The sequence below is a fragment of the Chionomys nivalis genome, chromosome 23 (genome assembly GCF_950005125.1).
Source record: "Chionomys nivalis chromosome 23, mChiNiv1.1, whole genome shotgun sequence".
Classification (NCBI taxonomy): Eukaryota; Metazoa; Chordata; class Mammalia; order Rodentia; family Cricetidae; genus Chionomys; species Chionomys nivalis.
The window spans coordinates 7,628,882-7,650,641 of NC_080108.1; the positions used below are offsets into that span (position 1 = coordinate 7,628,882).

The window sequence follows — 21,760 nt, forward strand, 5'->3', positions numbered from 1 at the left end:
TTTGCTTCTAAGTCATGAATAGATATTAGCTTTTGTAAAATATCCCTTCTGCACTTATCGTTATGGTAAGCAACTATTTGTCTTCTTTCTTTTAAAATCTTAATAAAAAGATTTATACGCTTCATTTTCTGATGCTAAATCATCTTTAAGCTGCCAGTCCAACACCTGCTTGCTCATCAAACATTGCCTTTTTTATATTCTATCTCTTTCTCAACCTCAAACACTAGCCTAGTGTGGTGTCTTCGTGAGCCTGTGGTAATGTCCTGGTGATGTGTTGTTTGGTTTCCCATTGCTGTGAGATTAGTTTATGATGCCTGTTCTTTATCGCTTAGATGTTTTAGACTTGTCTTTTGTTCATACCAATCTGTCATCCTACCTCTTGCACTTAAAGTTCCTTAAGAATGGATTAAACGTTTTGCGTGTCCATTTTGTCAAAGGATTATCACAAAGCCTTGCACGCAGGAGATGCCCCATATGGTTATAAATTAAGTGAATAGATGAGTTAATAGAGATTTGAAGAATATTTTTGTGTTTACTTTCTGCAGGAAGATTGTGAATTCTCTAACACTCTTTTTTTTTTTTTACAAAGATTTAAAAAAAAATGGGACCTTTTAGGAGCTTCTGGTCAAATTATTGATAAGGTCTTTTGAACAAAGGGCATGAATAAGACTCAGTAAGTGGACTCTAAAATAGTGGTGCTATTTTGCTCATATGATTTTGGAAGATGACTTTCAAAACAAAAGCGTTTATTTTCCAGTCACTTCCTGAGACATTCAGAACACTTACTAGTGAGGGAATATTTTGGGGAAGTTGTGGGCTGGCCAGTCGACTGTGCATGAAGCAGCAGCATGTGGCTGGGGCAGATGGGAGTGGATAAGGGCAGGAATAAAGGCAGAGGAGGGACTGTGGGTGTGAGCTGAACAGAACGCCATGAATGAGAAAAAGAAAAAGGTTCTTGAATTGATACTGAAGAGCAAACTGTCTAAAGGCAACAGCCGTATGGTGTATGCCCACAATGCTGAGGAAAGGCAATTTTCTTACCAATTTTCCCGGGTAGGAAGTCCTGAAGAGTCAGTTGTACCTCCAGTTCCTTCTATTTAAATTATATATATATATATATATATATATATATATATATATATATATAATATGAGATGAGAAGACAGTTTGAGGACTTTTATACTACAAGGACATTAGTGTGCACAAATGCACCATCACCGGGGTACAAAGGTAGAAAAACTAGGTAACCCAAATCATGCAGGTCTTCCAAAAATAATACAGCAGGAATCTTTCATCTGTGCTCTCCTTCCTACACTTACACCTTGCTTTACACTATTTGGGATTTTGAGGTCAGTTGAATGCATGGTGTATTTATTATGTTGTGTGTTTTTCTCCCCTCACCTTCTCCCTCTCACAGTGAATCCACAAACATTGCCATTGTTGGCTGTGAAGTTAGCTTTGAGCATCTGTGTTACTTCCCATCTTGCTACAACTCAGCATTTCCTTCAAAATGCTTTCCCCCTACCTCACCAAACCCTTAACAACTGCGGGGACTGTGGAAGGCTGCTGTCTTTGGTGAGAAAAAATCAAAATATAATACATATTGCAAATCTATTCATATTCTGCGTAGTGAGTATACTAGTCTTTTTGTTGTTAAAAGTACACAGAAATATCTCTTTGGAATTAACACACTCTAGCTTTGTGAAGACAACTCTTAGATCCCAAGAATGCACAGAATCATGGCTTCCCTTGCATTGTCTCTGTGAATGCAGACTAAAACAAGAAATAAATATGACTGTTTTCCTATGCATAAGCAGCATGAAGTTCTTCTAACTACTTTTCAATTCTAAAATATACAGTTGGCCCTACTTGAATCATAAGCTTTCTGACTTGTGAACTTGTGGTGTTGAAAGGTGATAAGCCAATACAAAAGAATTATATCAGTTCTGTCTTAACTTAGATGAGAGCTGGAGATACTTAAAGACCCTGTACGTGTGCATGTGTTTCTCACATAGCAGCCAGTGCAGGCACCTGCCTAGATACATACACATGTGTATATTATCCATTTGCTGCCATTTTCCTCTCAAATTCTCCCTCTGTATCCTGCCACCCAAAGCTTGTGGTAGAAGTATTTTTCACCGCTCTCTTCCTCCTACACACACACTTATGGTATGTGCAGTTTTGCCAGACCCGTATGAAGACAGGAGAACTCTGATACGATTGCTTCTCACAAGTCTGGGAATGAAAATACTTCCCAATGACAACATCTGCCTCTATTCAAGCCATGCCCAGTTATTCCCCCCAAAGAAACGGTCTGATTAACTTTTTTCTAAAGTCTTAAGATAGCAGTTTGTGTAGCCGATCTAATTAAGAAGTTTATGTAACAGATCTGCGGGTTTTTTTTTCTTCTTCTTCAACTGGGTTCTTTGAGCTCAGTTTGAATGTTACCGGCTTTCGATATGCAACGGACGAGTGCTTCCCGAGCTGAGAATTATCAGCTCTTGTGGGATACGATTGCTTCCTTGAAACAATGTGAAGAGGCTATGCAACATGCATTCATTCCGGTAAGGAAGATGCCTTATTTACTTAGGGATTCTGTATTTCATCTCATTCATTCTTGTCTTTTCATTAGAACAAAAAAAAAAGGAGGCATTCTGTATATTTAAAGATGTATCCTCTCTGTAGCTCTTGCTCAGAATAAAAGTGGGTCTGTTTCTTTCTACTTTATATGAATTCTGGATTCTTAATGTGACTAAACTTTGATCAGTGAGAAAGAGTGATCGCAATCCATGAGGACAGTAGTTTCTATCAGTGGCATGTCCTAAAGTTGGAATGTATATCACTGATACACTAATATTTGAGGGTACCTGCAGATTCTAGTTACTGGTTGGTACACAAATCGTACCCAGAGTGGCTTGAATGTCTTGGCCAGGTGGTTTTGATAGATGGATCAAAAGGTCAGGAATTAGCTTTCAGTTTTATGTCCTTTGCTGATTTGAATAAACTCTGGGTTGCAGACTCCCTTCAGAGGTGAAATCACTTCTTCGGTAGTGGTGCTTTGCGTGCAGATCTGTAAACATGTCTGATAGAACCGGTGGTGACACAAAGTGATGCAATGAATCTTATTCTAGGTTGTAAAGATGATTTCTTACAATTTGTCCAACTAGGATGTTGAGGCTGATGATGACCTGTAGATTGAGGAGACTTGAACAAGGTCTTGAAGAAGTTGATTATTAGTGTTAATGTAGTTGATTCTTTTGATGTAATGTGCTTTGGGAGTTTTGAGATGACAAATGAAGAATAACAGAACATTCTTCAAAGTTAATTCTTATTAAAAAGTATAATGAACTTCCTCAATAAACTATATTACTCATGGCATAGAAACTCAAGAGTTGTGCTTCTTTCAACAATTGAAAAAATCCAAGTATTCTCTAAAGTGCAGGCTGCTTTCAAAGTTCTCATATTGGATGTAATCATAATGTTCCCTGCATTTTAGAATCAAGTAAATGTTCCAAAGACTGTCATATTTAAGTTTTACCTAATTGAATTCTGTGTTCTTGCGGGACAGCCATAGGTCCATCCTGAATCTCAACAGCACAAGACACATGTTTTTTGTGTAAAGAATTTTAAAAATTTGTGTCTAGATACTCTCCAGATCATGTGAAGTCATAATGATTCTATTTTTAATCAGAATCTGTATATTATGTTTTCTTTTATGTTTATCAAACTCTTTCTTTGTTTTATCAAGAAAAGTTTGATATTCCCCGTGAGCCTCCAGCATCTTCTCCTTAGGAAACAGTCTCTTAGATGCAATTTTATTCCCCATTCATTGTTGCTAGTACAAACTTCTAATTTACCATCAAATATATTTAAGTATTTTATTCTTGGTCTTCTGATATTTTGTAATTTCTCAGAGAGAGGTGAGAAGGAATGTTAGAAAAGGGAACTGATATTTGCTTATTTTCCCTTCTTCTGCCTTGAACTCTGTGACTGTATAGATTCTTCTCCTCCCAGAATTTAAGCCAGTGCTTCTCACACGCTGAGTGCTTATGAAGCATTTGAGGAGAGTCTAATTCAAGATTGGAAATTTCAAAGTGCTTCATGGCATTTTATCAGTAATTTTGTCTGTATTGACCTCATAAAATTATTTCTATCTGAACCAATGTAGAAAAAAACCAAAAATTCCTTATCTGATCGTTGCAGATAGGCTGATGGCACAGGCAGCTATATCTTAATACAAGAATATGCTCCTATGTGGAACAGAACTTTCAGTCAGTTCTGATGGCTGATGAGCTACTCTGCCTTCTACTCTAATATCTGATCCCAGATTCTGCTAGTATCCACACACACAAGCATACCAATTTGCCATCTTGGTGTGAAGCTACTGAAAAATTCCAAATGTTTTAAACAATCTCTAATGCCTTCAAAGCTTTATTAAATTTATACCATCATAGTTTATGAAAAAAAAAGAAACTATAACTAGAATTAAGATAACAAGAGAACACTTTTTAAATTAAGCCTCCATTTAGATTGGTCAGTTTAATTTGGATCTTAGAAAAGGACTCTGTTCCCAACTCTATGTACTCTACAGGCTTGTGATATGTATTTTATATAGTCATATGTATATTTATACAAATATATTTGCATACACAAATATATACAAACTGAGTTACACATGGCATTTCAGCATAATGATACCCTTCACTGTTTAGGATATCTTAAATCCTGTGCCAGTTTTGTCATAGTAAAGAAGAGGCAGTTTGTTTGGCTCAGATAATTGGCCCCTTTAAAAATAATCCTAATAATTTTAAAAGTTAAATATTTCAAAATGAACGTTGTATAGGAAGTATAGATGTATACCAGTATTTCTGATCTTAGGTAAGCTGCTCTGAGCAGTTCCCCAACAGGTAAATGTTTTTCCCTACATGCACCGTCAGACTATTGATTCCAAGCATACAATGAGAGTGGTCTGGATCTTGGACTTTCTGCATCAAAATTTCACACATGGTGACTGTGCATGGTATTTCAGTCAATCCAGTTCTGTAGACTAATAACAACCCTGATTTATAATCTACAACTATAGTATAACCTACTTCCAGATCACCCCCTAACCATACAGCCTGAAGTTCCCCTTAGTGGCATTAAACCTGGAATAGCCAATACCCGTATCATATAACTCAATATTGTCTGAAGAAAAGATGGAAACCAAACTGTAACACCCCTCAATTTCAACACTTGATTCACAAATTAGATCATGGGCTGTAGTGATGGGATCAAAATCAATTCATGTAGGTTCATCTGATAGATCCAACAGCCCTGAATTCAAAATAACAACAAAGGTTTTCCATATCTTTTAGCATTAAGCGCTTGGCCCATGTAAACTAATAAATATTGAATGCAGGGATGAGTGCAGATCTTCCATAAAATCTTAGTTATTCAGTCTATTATGGAGCATTGAATCATCTTGTAGCATCTCTGGGTATCACACAAAACCAAAGCTTTCACGTGTTATTAAAGAGACTACATTGGTTTGTACAATAGCACCCTAGTTAGGTTTTCTTTTTCATAAAGATGCATCTGGTTTTTTACTCACATATCAGTTTGTTGAGCTCATGTCCATGTTCTGGAGCCCCTGATATCTGCCAACTTCTATTCTAGCCCCCTTTACAAAGGGACACTGACATTTCTTTGTGGCACCATCAACTCATAAGAGGCCTCTTGACTAAATGGTGCCTACCGTCTCTTCCTTTTGTGTGCAGCGTTGTTTGCCTTTATGTTGTTAGTCATTAAGTTGGGATTTAGTAAAGTCATTCGGTATGTCATTCCACAGGACATTCGTGCATTTCATCTCCCCATCCTGCTCCTAGACTAGGAACAAGATGTCTGTCAATCAAAGACAGGCGCAATGGTATTCATTCATCTAGTTCAGTATTCTGAGTTCTCGGCACAAGTTCCTCATCTGGCCTGCCTCATTGTTGCTCCTGTGCCATTGGTCTGATAGTAAATTCAGGGTTTCTCTTAAGCTACCCAGAGAGGCTTTCTGTACTGACATCCAGAGAACCTTTGTACACTGCCCATTGAGTGCCAGTGACACAGAGATAAAATGCAGAAGGAAAGGAGAGAACCAAGTTGGAGAAAAGTTGAACTAGTCAGTTAAGAATTGTTAGCCTCAGAGTGTGATTCAGTCATTCAAGAAGTGACTCACATTCTTCCTACATACCTTCCCACAAGTTTGACATTGCGTGGTACTCTTTTGCCCTCTTTTTGAAGCCCCAATGAATAGTGAGTACGGACTCAAGTAAAATGCTCTGTGAGATAACACTGCTATCACCACCTCCAAGTTGGAAAGCCAGGGGAACCAGGTTCCTCTTCAAAATCAAATATCCAGTAAGACAAGTAGTACCTATACCTCTTGATTTTATCACTGCCCTGTTTTTTTTATTTTATTCAACTTTTGTGTTTTATATTTTAAGTAGTTAGAATGGGTTTCTCCCATGTCTCCATGACCCTGTGAACTGCTCACGTGACAAGACTATGTGATTCTCATCTCCCCCTATAGTCTACACTGCTAAAAACAGTGCTGAAAATAAGATGTTTGTCAAGTGAATCTGCAGTGACTGATTAATTCACGAGAGTACCAATTTGAGCGCTGATGAGATGAGGAAGAGGAAGTGATCCTTGTCTCGCGTATTCTCAAAATCTGCCTTGTCAGCTTCAGGATGACTTCCACTGACTGCCGCTGGCTCTCCTTTAGGGGCCTGCTTAGGTTAGCTCTAAATAGCATTTGTTCAGCGATGGTTTCGAGTCCTAGTTCATGGTGTTCCAAGTGTGTTTTGTCCTCTCTGGATTCTAAATATGACTTGACGCACAATCTTCCATCTTGCTGAATTCATTTTTCTGATTTATTCTTTGTGCCCTCACTTCTTATTCTGTTTAATGATACCCCAATTTTCAGTCTAGTCATTTCTGAGGAATATGAGCAAAGCTATTAAAGAAATTCCTAATAGTAAAGAAGTAAAGAAGGCACTTAATCTACGGAGACATTCAGTTTAAGGTGGGGGATGGCGCTTCAACTAGAAGTGACCTGGATAGCTACAGCAGGGTAGGACTGTGTGAACTTCTCGAGACTGCTGGTGAAATGAGTCGCTGCTTTTTTCACTCAAATAAAACAAAAACAAACACAACAAAAAACATCTCTTTTCTCCCCATCAGGTGTGTACTTTGCATCTTCATTATCTGTCTCATATATATATATATACACACACACACACACATACACACACACACACATACATACACACACATTCATCTATATATGGAATTCACGCACACAGTGATACCAGATACCAGATACAGAATGCCTTTGCTATATTCCAGTTATTGCTAATTTTGTACAGTGTTTTTATTAACTCATCAATTCCAGGCTATTAGCACAGATATATGATATCATACAAGAGATAAAATCTGTACTCAGCCATTCCCACCTGCCTTACACACTGTGGAAACTGCAAAATCAGAACTCCAAAAGTATTTGCTACAGCAAAACAGGTAACTAAATTGTTCGCGTTAACAAAAGAAACTTCCTCCAATAGTGAAACAGAATTAAAGTTGAGTACATCAAAACTTGTGTTGAGTTCGTACTACTATAGGGTATTATTAATGCTCAAAGCTTTAGTTAAATGTTTCTATTTAGGGGGGAGATGCTCAAAAGCAATGGCATTTGTCTTTATTTTTTAAGTAATGAAAGCAGAAAAAAATATTTGTTTAAGATGGACACACTCAGATGAGGTTAGAGATCCAGTGACACATTCCAAAACACACATGCACACACATACACACACACACACACACACGAGTCTATCTTTGGGGATTCTGCCCAGAAGGAAGACTTTCAATAGACAGCAAGAGATGTGCGTAGTGAATCTGTCTAACCAAGGTGTGGTCCTCTGCCACCACTGTCTCAGATCCAAGCGCTCCTTCAGAGTCACTGTGCCTGTGTGGTCATCTGACAAACGGTTAATCTTTATGCAGGAGGTGACTTGTTCTTCTGGGTGCCTGCGCGGCTGCAATCTTCTCTTAGGAGATTCCTGGGAATTCTTTGGTTTTTCTTTTTCATTCCTTTTTTTTTTTTCAATAGTCTCCTAGCCAAAGAAAGTATAAATGTCTGTTGAGAAAATATGCATTACCATCAGAGAGGTTAACCACATTTCCATACTTTTTGTTACAACACCACAGTCTTGCCTGCATCTGAAACAGATCTAATAAACAATACAAGTAGGAACCAGGGTGAGGACACATTCAGCTAGTGTCAGGCACTGTGCGTAAGAACCATTTCTCCCTAACCTCTCAAGTTTTCAGTGGTGTTGGAAGGGCTGGCGTGAGCAACTCCATCTTGTCAGTTTAAGACTGGGTCTCCCTATGATACCTAAGCTGGCCTTAACGTAAAATCCTCTTTCCTAGTTTCCAATGTGCTGAGATTACAAGCATTTCTCGTTTTTTAGCTGTATAGAAATTAAAATTTTATCAATGCTATTAGTGGCCCTTTTGTGCCACAGCTGGAACTACTGGAAAAACCTGTCTCCCTGACATTGTCTTTCTTGTTACAACTTTCAAAACAAAGCATAAATTCTACTAGTTTTCATTACCAAAATCTGAAATGGCTGGGATCAGAACTATTTCAGTAGCTTGAACTCCACTAAAGTCTGTCTAGAGTTTTGGCTAGGCGTGGGACCTGGATCTAACCTTTGTTCTACGGCTTGATAGCTTAGGTCATTTACTCAGACTCTGGTCCTCAGTTTTATCATATATAAATCTAGGTGCTATGTTGTTGTAGAAATCTTTGAGGTTTCCTGCGATGTGAGTTAAACCCTGAGGGTGGTTCCTGATCAAATAGTGTGCTCAGTCAAGGTTGCCCCCATTCTTATGAATGCTGTTGAGTTTTAGTATTGTCCCAAAGTAACGTTGGTTCTCAAAGTTACACAGTGTGTTCATATAAGATCCCAATGGCTTTCATAGTAATTCATAGATGGACTAAATAACATTATTTTCATTTAAATGTCACTAGAAATTTCAGAGATATATTCAATCTGATAATTGCATCATAAAAGTGAGCTGTCTAAAACTCCTGTCTGATGATTACTATTCGAAACTATTTGTATTGACTCTGTAACAATATTCAAAGTGGAGTTACAATTAAACTCAGAAATCATCTAACCCTTTTAACTGTCAGCCTTGATGCAAATTAGAAAGTTAGGTGCCACAGCCAAGTTCTACCAATCCCAGAAGCCTCTGCTAGGAGCAGAGTTGCCGTCTTCATGCCGTGTGGCATAAAAGCAAACAGGACAAAACTTGCTATGGGGTGGGAGTGGATAAGGAGGAGACATAGATGCGTATCTTCAAATATCAGATTTAAAAAGAACTAACCCCCCTTTCGGATTTGTTGGTACTGGCCATTGAAAAACTGAGGTCCCAGTGTGTATGTGGCCACAATTTCAATGGGCACATAGGTCTGCAATTGCAAGGAGAAGACAGCTTCCTCTGAAAACCCTTGTTTACCTCTAACTCTGATAGAGTTTCTCTGTGTGTGTGCATAGATGCATGTTCTCCGCGTGTGCACAGATCCATGTTCATATGCAGGTGCTCCTGCGTCCACAGGTTTGTATAAATGAATTAGCAGATCCGCGGTGAGCCGCGGCTGCAGTTCCTTACAATACCATGCACCTTGGTTTTTGAGTCAGGGTCCCTCTCTCTGGCCGGGTACTCACTCGTTCTGTTAGCTGGACTGAAAGTCAGTCCTGGGGCTCTTCTTGTATCTTCCCTCGCTACTCAGGAGTTGCACGTGTGAGCCGTTGCTCTTGAGTCTTTTACAAGAGGTCTGGTCGTCAAACTTCCTGTGCCTGTAGAGTAAGCCCTTCAGCTGTTAAGCTGTCTCTCTGGCCCCAATATCCCTTCATTTTCCCTTGAAACACTGTTCGAGTAGAGCAAGCAAAACCCTCATGTTACATACAGAGTAATTAACCATTAGATAGCCTGTGCCAAACCAGAAGCCGAGAGAAATATATTTCTTCCCTGGGAAGCTAAGGCAGATGCGGGACTAGGAACTGGTTGGCAGTTCAGATCTAGAGATTTGTAATCTCTTGGCTTGAACAACAAAGAGTCCATTGCTTATTTAACGACAATGCACAGGGACATCTGCACAATGTGTTCTTTCCCACCAGCAAATGCCAGCAGCATTTAGCAAACCTTTGTTTTCTGAATACTGTCATTCTTTCCTACATGATTTTCTTTGTTGATACGGACTACAAGTAGGACATTAATCTTGAAGAGAAACAGAGGTAGGCTAGATTGTCAGGTGTTTAGCATCGTCACAGTTATAAGATGAAAAATCGAACATTCTCTGCCCTGTTCTTATTGTCATCCAAACCAAGTGCTGACTTTCAGAAGCCTCACAAGGCTGCAGGGTTGAAATATTTTACGACTTTCTCCATGACTTCATCTACATGCAGTTTCAAACACTGTATGATTTAGGATTAAATCATGATTAGTAGGAGTGAAAGGAAGACAGTGAATTTTTCTTTTTTTTTTACTGGAATTGGAACTTAGAAACATGGAGAAAAGCAAGTCAAGAAGAAAGGACTCTGCTTCCCTTCAACCACTTATAGTGCTTCCATAAAGAAAGATCCTTTTCACTTCTGATTTTGCTTTTGTTGTCAGTGACAGGAACAGAACCCAGGCCCTGGTGACTACTAGGCAATACTCTCTTACCCAACTACATCCCTAGCCCTTCTATATTATACTCTTGAGGCCACAATTAACAAGTGTTCAAGGAAACATATAGATTATGAGCACAGAATAAGAGAATCATCTAGAAGGAACATTCTCTAAGACAAGCAATACCTCACCCGTGAGTCAATTTATCAGACACCTATTTATATCACTTACCCTTATCTCATTAAACTTCTGTAGTTCATTTCAGCTAATTTTTCTTAAGAACAATGTGAAGAGGTGGCAATAGCAGAGCAAGAAGTCATTTCCCTGCAGGAAGGATGGTACGTCCTGTGCCAGGCCCCCTCCACTCCCCAGGGCTTCCCAATAGGGTAAAATTTATGATGAATGAAATCACATCCTTGATGAGATGCACCCTTAGAGGTCACCCACTGTACTTTTTATCCTTCAACTATATAAATAAACTCAGAGACTCACTGAATTACCTTTTATTCTGAGCTATGAAAATTGTTGGTTACAAAGTCAGCACCTCCAGTCTCTGATTCTTGCCATCTTTACACTAGGAACATAATTCCTTACCTGTACCATGGCCATTCCCAGGGATACAGGGCATATGGAGTCTGAGAGCCAGGGAAGAACTACTGGAGATATCAAATTGACTATTATCAATATCATGAAATAGTTTTGCATCTAAAATAGGTGTTTATGGAGTAAAACAGGGAAAGCAGAAATTCTTTGTTAAGATAAAGCATGAGATACAAAATGAGTGTATAGTTTGAGGTAGATCTCAGGATTGAAAATGCTGTAGCCATAAGCTTGGTTTTTTCCAAGATGTTTGAGTCCCTAGCTTTTTTTCAAATCCCTTGTTTTCTCCAAAATCTTTAATTTCTTATGTATGATGGGATGGTAACTCTGGGCAGATGTTACTGCCGGCAGCTGCCTACTGTTTCCCAAGCAAAGCAGTTTGAGTGGACGATGATGGATTTTGAGTCAAGATGAGTAATCGTCATCTCTGTCTCAGTGGCCTTGTACAAGTGATGATGGAGGCCAGCTTCCCACCTGACTCATCTACAGATGGAACAGAGATGGAGGGGCAGAAAAAGTGAGCCCACACAAGCATATGGTCAGAATTAGGGTGTTTCTGCTCAGGGTTTCCCTTGACGGATATTCCACAGTTTAGAACAGTGGAGTAGGGAATCCAGCAGTGTAGTACAACAGCTTTCCACAGAAGGAAGATATTGCCTGCTCTACCTGTTTCACTGATCCCGTGCTCTAGGGTGCTAACTCATAAATCTTCATCTTCTTTTTATTCTAGTTCCATGTAAGTAAAAGCCAATGAACCATAACTTTTCTTTCAATAGGCTGATAATAAAATGTCGTTGAACAAGGGGTTTACCCACCCCAACAGTTACAATATTGAAAAGAAATTATATGTATCATATCTGAACAAATTTCCCATCAAAACCTGTTAACAAGAATTATTAGTGATGGGTGATCTTCGTAACCTACTGTACCTACCTGGGAAGAGGTAACTTCATTTGTAGATGAGCTTACGCCATATTGACCTGTGGGAATATCTATGAAGCATTGTCTTGATAAGTGTTAATTTTCAGAGGAGGGCCAAGCCAGTAAGAAGGTAGCAACAGAAAGCAGCATTGCTCTGTGGTCTCTGACTCAGTGCCTGCTTGAATTCCTGCTTTGACTTTCCTCAAAAATGAACTCTAACCTGTAAGATGAAAAAAAACCCTTTCCCTCACAAGTTTCTTTTGGTCATGGTGCTTTTTAAATTTTTTTATCTATTTTATTGAGCTATTCAGTTTTCGCTGCTCCCTACCCTTCCTCTCTCCTCCCCTTCTACCCTCTTCTAGGATTCCCCACCCTCCCAATTTACTTCACATGTAGATTAGATTCATGTATGTCTCTCTTAATGTCTTCATTGCTGTCTAGGTTCTCTGGGACTGTGAATTGTAGGCTGGTTTTCGTTGCTTTATGTCTAAAGCCACTTATGAGTGAGTACATGTGATAATTGTCTTTCTAATCTGGGTTATCTCACTCAATATGATGCTTTCTAGATCCATCCATTTGCCTGCAAATTTCAAGATGTCATTATTTTTTCTGTTGTGTAGTATTCCATTGTGTAAATGTACCACATTTTCCTTTTCCATCCTTTGGTTGAGGGACATTATCAGTTGTTTCCATCAGAGAAACGCAAATCACAACAACTCTAAGATTCCATCTTACACCTGTAAGAATGGCCAAGATCTAAAACACTGATGATAACTTACGCTGGAGAGGATATGGCATAAAAGGAACACTCCTGCATTGCTGGTGGAAGTGAAAACTGGTACAGTCATTTTGAATATCAGCATGGAAATTTCTCAGATAATTAGAGACCAAGCAAATACCAGAATCATGTTTCATACCATATGTAAATTGTTCATACATGTTTGATAATTAATTCTCTACAGGAAGGTTTGATATCTTTCTTTTCCCAGCTAAGAACTGGAGAAATTACTTCATAACATTTTTTTCTTATCCATTAGAATAAAATAATGTTCTTTTTTATTGTTAAGGAAGTTTGTTGCACTCAGAAATATAATCATGAGTTTCAGGATACCTTGGGCAATATACTAAGAACTTGTCTCCAAAAGCCAAACAATGGACGAATGAATGAATAAAGTAAGAATTGGGGTTATTCAAGAGGAGTTGTTTCAGAGTTGAATTTCCTCAAGTGAAAAAGATGCTTCTGCTATTCCATCTTCCAGTTTTTTGAACTAGGTTGATGGCAAAGGAGGTAGGTTGCCATCTATAAGTTTTTTAGGGTTAGAGAGGGCATCTAAGATCTTGGCCTCTTCAGCCATTAGCCTGTAGTGAAATCCAACTTGCTATGCTCTCAGGTACCTGTGCTGCTCCCGTACCCACTCTTCATGCCTCAGTGTCCTGTGCTGTGAGGAGCATGCTCCAGTCACTTCAGGTTGAGCACAGAACAAGTGATGAGAACACACTGGTGAATTCGGTAGTGCTGACTTTCCACTGGGTTAGATGACACCGCACCTACCTGGTTGGTATTATGGAGAAGGGAACATGAGATGACAATATTTGAAAAAGCAAAAGCTAAATCCAGTAATAACATTACCTTCCATTTATAGGACTCGATTTGGCTTCACAGGCTTTATTTTTTTCACCTCACTTCTTGAGAAATAGGTTAACTAGAAAATAGCATTGTCCCATTTTTTAAAGCAGAAGTTTGCAGGAGATTAGGGGACCTAGAAACCTTGTGAGAATTGGGAAATTGAATCTCAGTCAGAATGGAGAGAAACTTCACTTTAGAGTATGAAAGAGAAACTCCTAACTTTCCAGGCCAAGAAAGAAGATGAGGAGAAAAAAAGAAAGAAAGGAAGGAAGGGAGGGAGAGAAGTTGGAAGGGAGGGAGGGAGGGAAGTTGGGAGGGAGGGAGGGAGGGAGGGAGGGAGGGAGGAAGGAAGGAAGGAAGGAAGGAAGGAAGGAAGGAAGGAAGGAAGGAAGGAAGGAAGGAAGGAAAAGGGAAAGAGGAGTACTTTCAATCTGCTTAACGAAAGTTAAACGGATCAGTGAGGAAATTGGTTTGCTCCTGGGTTCTGATGCCAGAAAGACATGGCTGGGAACCTCTCATGGATCTTCGTAGATTTATGACCTTAAGCAAATTAGCTAGTCAACTTTGGCTTCTTTCCTTCTCTGATTCTCCCTGACCTCACCCATACCACTCTCTTTCCCCCTCCCCTTTCTCTTACTCCACCTTCCCCCCTCTTCTTGTCCCCTAACTTCCCTCTCCTTCACTTCCTGTCCCCTGTCTTCCCTTCCTGCCTCCTCCCTTCCCTGCTTTTCTATATCTTTTCGGTGGTGGCAATGTCATTTCATTTAACTACTACTGCAAAGTTAAGTGCACTGATTTGTCTTAAAGTGTCATCATTGATGCATAATATATCCCACCAAAGGTATTGCTACTATGGTTATTTTGTGTTATAATTGTAGCCTCGGCTCTTAAAGTAATTATGAGACCTGAAGCAAGTCACTTTTCTTTATTTGTAAAATTAAATAATAAAATTGCATGCATCTCCATTGGAAGGGGAAATAATACATTTGTAGGTGGACTGGACTGAAGTAAGTGGGGATTGGAACAAGAAGGACCATGTTGGGGGGAGGGGAGGAGGGAGAGAGTACTGAATGAGATGACTGGAATTTGGGGTGTTTGGTAGGTGATGTGGAAAGCTGAGGCAATAGAAACTCCCTGGAATCTATAAGGGTGACCCTAGTGAAGACTCCTAGGAAGGGGGAATGCGGATTCTGAACTGGCCATCTTCCATAACCAGGCGAGGCTTCCAGTGGTGGGATTAAGACAACAACCTAGCCGCAAAAACTTCAACCTACAGCTTGTCCTGCCTGCAAGATACATTGGGGAAAATGTGGCACAGAACTGTGGAAGTGGCCCAGGAGTGACTGGTTCAACTTGAGGTCCATGCCATGAGAGGGAGTCCATGTCTGACACTGCCTGGATGGCCAGGAACCAGAAACTGAATACCCCAGAGACCTGGAATAGAACCAAACTGGACTGGTCAGCAACAACAACCAGAGCAACAAATTAATGAAACAATTCCTAATGATATTCTGCTATAGTCATAGAGCAGAACCTAGTACAGTCATCATCAGAGAGGCTTCATCTAGCATTTAATGGAACTAGACTCAGAGACCCAACCTAAACATTAGGCAGAACTTGGAGAACCCTATGGAAGAGGAAGAGGAAGAACTGCAGGAGTCAGAGAAGTCAAGGACAACACAAGAATAGTGCCCACAGAGTCAACTATCCAGGGCTCATAGGGGCACATAGAGACTGAAGCAACAATTAGAGCGCCCGTATGGGTCTGAGCTAGTTATTCTGCATAGATGTTATGATGGTGTGGCTTAGTGTTCTTGTGGAACTCCTAACCGTAGGAGTAGGAGTTGCCTCTGACTCTTCTGCCTGCTCTTGGCACCCCTTTTCTCCTATGGGGTATGTGCGTATGTGCCTAAGATGTATTGTAACTTATTATGCTGTGTTTGATTGGTATCCTTGGGAGACTTGCTCTTTTCTAAAGGGAAATGAAGGAGGAGTGGAAGTAGAAAAAGGGAGTTGGGAGAGGGACTGAGATGAGTGGAGAGAAGGGAAACTGTGGTTGGGATATAATATATGAAAGAAGAATAAATATCAAAATAAAATATTAAAATAAATAAAAAACAAAATGAGTTAAAAAAAGAAAGAATCATTCCTTATCTTGGTTTAAAAATCCTCGTTTCCCCACATGTAAATTACATCTGGTTATTTCCCTCTCATTGTATTATATGCTGATTTAATAAGCTTATTTATATGAAATAAGTACCACATTAGTGCTTGTGTAATTGTTAGCCACCCTCTCTTAAAGGGCAAGAGGGTAGATATGGCTGAATGATGGTACTAGAAGCTATCAACTGATGGTAATTATAGGTTCCAAACACTTCCTTCAACTGGGAGTCGAAACCTGAGAATTTTCCGGGGTGTGGGGATCGAGTCCAGCAGACTGTGGAGAAGTGAGGAGGAGAAAGAGAAAGTTTTCATCTCAAAAGAGAACACGAGTACAATTTAGGGGGAAAAATTTTTCTTTTCAAGAATTCCTCTTTCCATATAGGCCAGCTGAATGGAGGACATTAGGAAAATCTAACACAAAACATAGCACCTTGGGTATCAGTCCGAAAGACTGAGGAGATAATCAAGATGCCAGGCCAGAACAGCAGCTCATATTCTGGACATATTTTAACTCCTTCTTAAATTGGCCTTCAATGTTCATGCTCTGGCTAGGCAGAAATGCTTGCAAAATTCCTCATGCTGCAAATCTTTCTGTGCATGGCATGCAGTCTAGTTAATGAGATGGTTGGTTCCCGTTTTTCTATGTTGCATCTTGAAATGTTAGCAATGAGCCTGGATTCTGTCTTTGGCCTTGTGCACACTGCACTTCCAGGTATTAGTTCCCTGATACCCAGGATGGTCTCCAGAAACTGTATTCCCTACCAAAACCTTGTTTGAGAAAACTTCTTCCCTGTAGGGAGTCTGAAACTACCTGCTTATATTAGAGTTATTTCACAGAACTGGCAATCAGCAACATCCAAGGGTAGACAGCATCAAGGATAGGCACCATTGTGCTAGCAAGTTCTATGTCAATTAGACGAAAGCTAGAGTTGTTGATGATGACAGAGTTGCAGGTGAGAGAATGCCTCCATAGAATCATGCTGTAGACAAGCATGTAGAGCATTTTCTTAATTGGTGATTGATATGGGAGGGCCTGACCCATGACTGGTTGGCCTACCCCTGGGTTGGTGGTCTTGTGTTCTGTAAAAACCAGGCTGAGTAAGCCATGGGTAACAAACTAATAAGCTGCGATCCTCCATGACGGTGGCACCAACTGCTGCCTCCAGGTTCCAGCCCTATTTACGTTTCTTTCCTGACTTCTGTCGTGGATTAAACAGGGTGTAGAAGTGTATGTCAAATAAACCCTTGACTCCCTGAGCTTCCTTGACCATGGTGCTTTATCGCAGCAGTGACAGCACTGACCAGGACTGTCATGAACTCTGTAGAGCTTACCTTCATTCTGGTGACTTCCTTATGAGTGTGGTTCTCTTTTACTGGTGAAAGCAATGTAGCCACTGTAATCATGGAAGGCTTGGGTAGCCTGTGAAACAGCGACAGAAAGGAAGCTGCAGTGGATGAGTCAGTTGATCTGATAATTCACAGTTTGGCTTCTTGATTCTCTGTGATTGGCTTCATCTTTTCTTGCTGTACAGTGGCTTTCTCCACATGCGAGAGAATGTAAAGGCAAGGGAAAACCACTTGCCCTTTACTGTTCGGGTCACCCATGAAAGGCTGTTCTTCTTAATCCCTTAAAGTTTCAAAAGGCCTGCCAAGGTTTAAATAAACACCAGGCTTAAACCCACCCATGAAAAGAAAATGATTTTTCTCTCTCCAGATTTGTTATGAGTCTCCTTCCAGTGCGTGGAAATTAAGCATATGGGAACAGGAGGCTGGAGTGTGTTGAGTCACGAGTGTGATTGATGGGTTCAATTAAGGAGGATATCTACTATGAAACAAGGGCGTCTATGTGGGGGAGTGTGGGGGAGAAACTTAGGGGGAACCATCAACTCAACCAGGGTACTGATTTCTAAAACTCAGAAACCCAACCACATCAATCCAGGCTTGACTTCTGACCTTTGCCAAAGTCAAGAGGAAAACAGAAGTCAAATAAAAAAAAATGTTTTGTGACTCAGATATTAGCATGGGGGCAGGCTAGTATCTGGGAAATGCCTGGTAAAGCTTGTAAAGATATCTGATGCTTTTCTTCGAGCCTTTGTCTGTACTTTAAAGTTACATTCAGTTATCAATTCCTAAGTAGGACTGGGTGTGTAGCCTGGTGGTAGAGGACACATCTCTGGACAAAGCCATGGTTTTGCTATTTGGCACTATCCAACTAATGATAGTCATAATAAAATTCTTGTTTTCTTCTTTTTATTCAATTGAAATAGAGAATTCTAGAGTAGTATATAATCTTTGTTAATTTTTAAATATAGAATCTTATTGCAAAGACCAAATTTGCATATGGGAAATGGAAACTGGCATAAACAGAAAGTTATAGATATGACTGTATAGGAAGTGGGTTCTTAAATTTATTCATGTAGCATAAAATGTAACCTATAACAGAAAATAATTAAATAAAAGCCCCAGATCAGGTCGTGCAAATTTAGTGATCAATGCTACGCTTGATAACAAAGACCAGGTGTGATAGATAGGCAGTTTTCAATTGACTTAAAGATCTGAGACAAGGCTCTTTTGTGGTTCATAAGGACCAAATAAAAAGCATACAGGATTCATCAGCTTGCTTTCAATATCTAGTCTGCAAAACTGTGAGGCATCCCTTCATCCGAGTAGTCTTTGCTTTGTCTGGTTCTCCTGTGACGCTCCAGAACAGAGATCTTAGATGCTTTGTGATAGAGTCACCAAAGGGCCAGGATTTGGTAGCTGCTTAGTGGGAAACTGGCTTTTGATACCTTACAAAGTCAATGTTTGCAATTCAGTTCTTATTTTGCCTTAACTTTAGCTTTCTCATCTTTACACGGGTATAGTAGTAATGATGTCTTATAAGTATGGAAGTATGTCACATTTCTGGGAATTAAATGTGAATGTGTCATAGGTATTCATACATAAATTTATATATATATGTATGTATAAAGATATATATGTATATACACACATATATATGTATAAAGATATATTTGTATATATGTGTATAAGATATATATGCATATATATGTATGGAGATATATATATATATCTTTAATAAACAACACCATTGTTATCACTACAAACTACCATAGCACTGAGATCTCTGAAGTCTGAGTAGATTACCAACCATCACATATATGAGAGTATGTGTATTTATAGTACTTAGGAACACTTAGAAATATTTGGCATTAACACTGAAATGTAGTCTATAAAGTGTATTCAAACTCATATCCTCATTTGATCTTTAACATTTCAACATGATGACTATTATTCCGCTCTACAGAAGTGAATGAACCAGAGTCCTAACAGAGGGGCACAACTCCAAGAAGTTGTGTAGCCCCCAGAGCATTTAGTGGGGAAGTTGCTAAGCCAACATTAAGCCCATGTCTTTGACTCAGAAGCTCTTCCCCATACCAAAAGGCTATTTACAGATGGCATTTTTAGGTTTGCATATTTGTGATCCATCTTTCCCGAAAGTCTCTATTCATCCGCAAAGTATTTACTGATAGTAACACACCATGATCTGGTTGACCTGCTGTGTAAACATACACATCACGTTTATGTTCACCAATCCTGGTGTTCTAAGCTAAGAAACATAATTTCGTCATGCAAAGCCTACTGTAATGCTTTTAAAAAAATTTTGCTACAATTCCACTGGCAAAGACTGACATTAAAAATGCTGTTAACTCCATTAACTCCAGAGGGCACAGCTAATGAAATGTCCCAAAAGTTGAGCACTTGCCAAGATACCACATCACATAGGACAGCTCTCAATTAATCATGATGAGGGCATTTCCACTATCTAAATGAAATCTGTAATTCGGGATGGAGATTAAAGATCCTCTGGGGAATGAAGGAAAGGTTGATGTGAACATTCTACAAACTTGAAAATAGAGATAGGTCTACTCAATATTCATGAAGCTGGATTGTTGACGCAAATAGATTGCCATCTCTTATTTTCTAATGGGTAGTCTTGTAGCGCTCCTATATCAGTCTTTGCTGGCTCCCTTCAACTTTAAAGGGAATTGCTGGAAAATGCACAAATGGTTTTGGAAAAGGAAGCTTACCATATCAAATATGATTTCCTTGAATCTCTGATTTTTTAATTTTTTGTCTAGTATTCATAATCCTAGATACATAAATGTAAAATAATGATGCAGCATATGGAGTAAATAAAGGTAAGTGAGCCTTTTTTTGCATTAGGTAAGTATACTGTCGTATGCCAGTTTAAATATTGGCTGACATTTGATTGTGCTCACTTGAGAGAAAAATCAAATTTCTTCAGCAAACTCATTTTTTTTTTCAAGAAAATGGCACACTTCAACTCTGCCCACTTTAATAGACATCCCTATTGCTGTTGTGGACAATTAAAGAGAAAATTGATGTGATTTCTACAAATGCTTAATTTACTTTATTAAGCTTTGCAAAGAGGCACTTGAAGTGCGGGGACATGCGGGACATGCGGAAACTCAGTCTTTCTATTTCAGTCTCTAACATCTGCCCAAAGCAGGTACCAGACCTCAGGAAATGCTTATAGGTGTCTTTGTTAAACATGGTAACACAATCGGTCTCTGAACATATTATTGGTTACTTTATCTTTTTTCTCTTTCTTTTCTTTAGGCTAGCCCTGCTCCTATAATTGTCAACACAGATACTTTGGACACTATTCCTTATGTAAGTACCATTTTTATTTGCTTTATTTTAAAAGTCTGGTAATACTCAATGAGCTGAATTTAACAGCCACTGTGTAATTAGTTCTAGTCAGCCCAGACACTATGACATAATGATATACGTAATTAGTTTTGTGACCTTTGTTTTGATATTTCCTGATCCTTGGCTTGGAAACAAATGTTTCTCTTTTTCGTTTGTATTTTGTAAAGCAAAGTGGTCAGTCATGAGGGGAAAAACAAGCATAGACAAGTCTGTTAAAATACTATTTGTGTGATAGGTGCCCAGCTGGAAAAGGATTGAAATGCTAGAAGCAGGCATGGCAAACATCATTGCGTTTCTGGCTAAACAAACATTGCGATCAATTTCTATTGCAGAGCCCGCAACTGAGTTAATCAATAAATAGTTGATAAATTATTTGTGGCTCCCGATAAAAACTAGAGGGGAAATTTTACAGATGGCCTTTTCTGTAATAATATATGCAGATGTGTGGAAATGTGAAGTATGACTTAGTAGGAGTCCCAGTGGAGACGAAATGACAGGGTGGGGTAGGCGAACAGCCTGAATGCTGGAGCCTAAACACTATGGTGGCCAAAGACTTGAAGGACAGAATCTAGATACAGAGACTGACAATAGGCTTAGTGTGAGAGGATGGGTGACATGATTTTGGATTTCTGTGAGTACTTTGAGCTGGTGGGTGGTTGGGTCTTGGTGACCACGGACAAAAAGACCAGGGCAGAGAGACAGTATGGAGTAGGGAAGAGGAACCAGTGAAATAAATGACAGGAACAGATATCTGGTTATTAAGTGTGTAAAACACGTAGCAGCAATGGCGCAAAGCAGGTATTTAGTCCCCATTGGGTGTTCACAGACTCAGAGCCCAACCCCACGTGCCTGGAGCCACCAAGCAAATCCCAGACACAAATGGAGCAGGGGACTATGGGGAATACAAATACACGGCTCTCTAAAGAGGACAACACTTACCTGGAGCCGCTTTGCCAAATTATGTCATTTTGCAAGAGATATTGGAAATACACATTTTATGTA

General features: G+C 39.4%; 1 protein-coding gene across 19 annotated transcripts in view; it reads left to right on the forward strand.

Moving 5' to 3' along the window:
- The window catches only part of Dlg2 (discs large MAGUK scaffold protein 2), a 1,644,347-nt gene that overhangs the window by 1,012,417 nt on the left and 610,170 nt on the right, over window positions 1–21,760 (forward strand). For 16 of the 19 annotated variants that reach the window (XM_057756268.1, XM_057756265.1, XM_057756266.1 and 13 more), the window contains one exon: window positions 20,666–20,719. In XM_057756268.1, the coding sequence (XP_057612251.1) occupies window positions 20,666–20,719 (54 nt within the window). Of the gene's footprint in view, window positions 1–2,369; window positions 2,565–20,665; window positions 20,720–21,760 lie in introns of those variants that run through there. The other 3 variants (XM_057756277.1, XM_057756282.1, XM_057756280.1) reach the window with 3 other exon arrangements.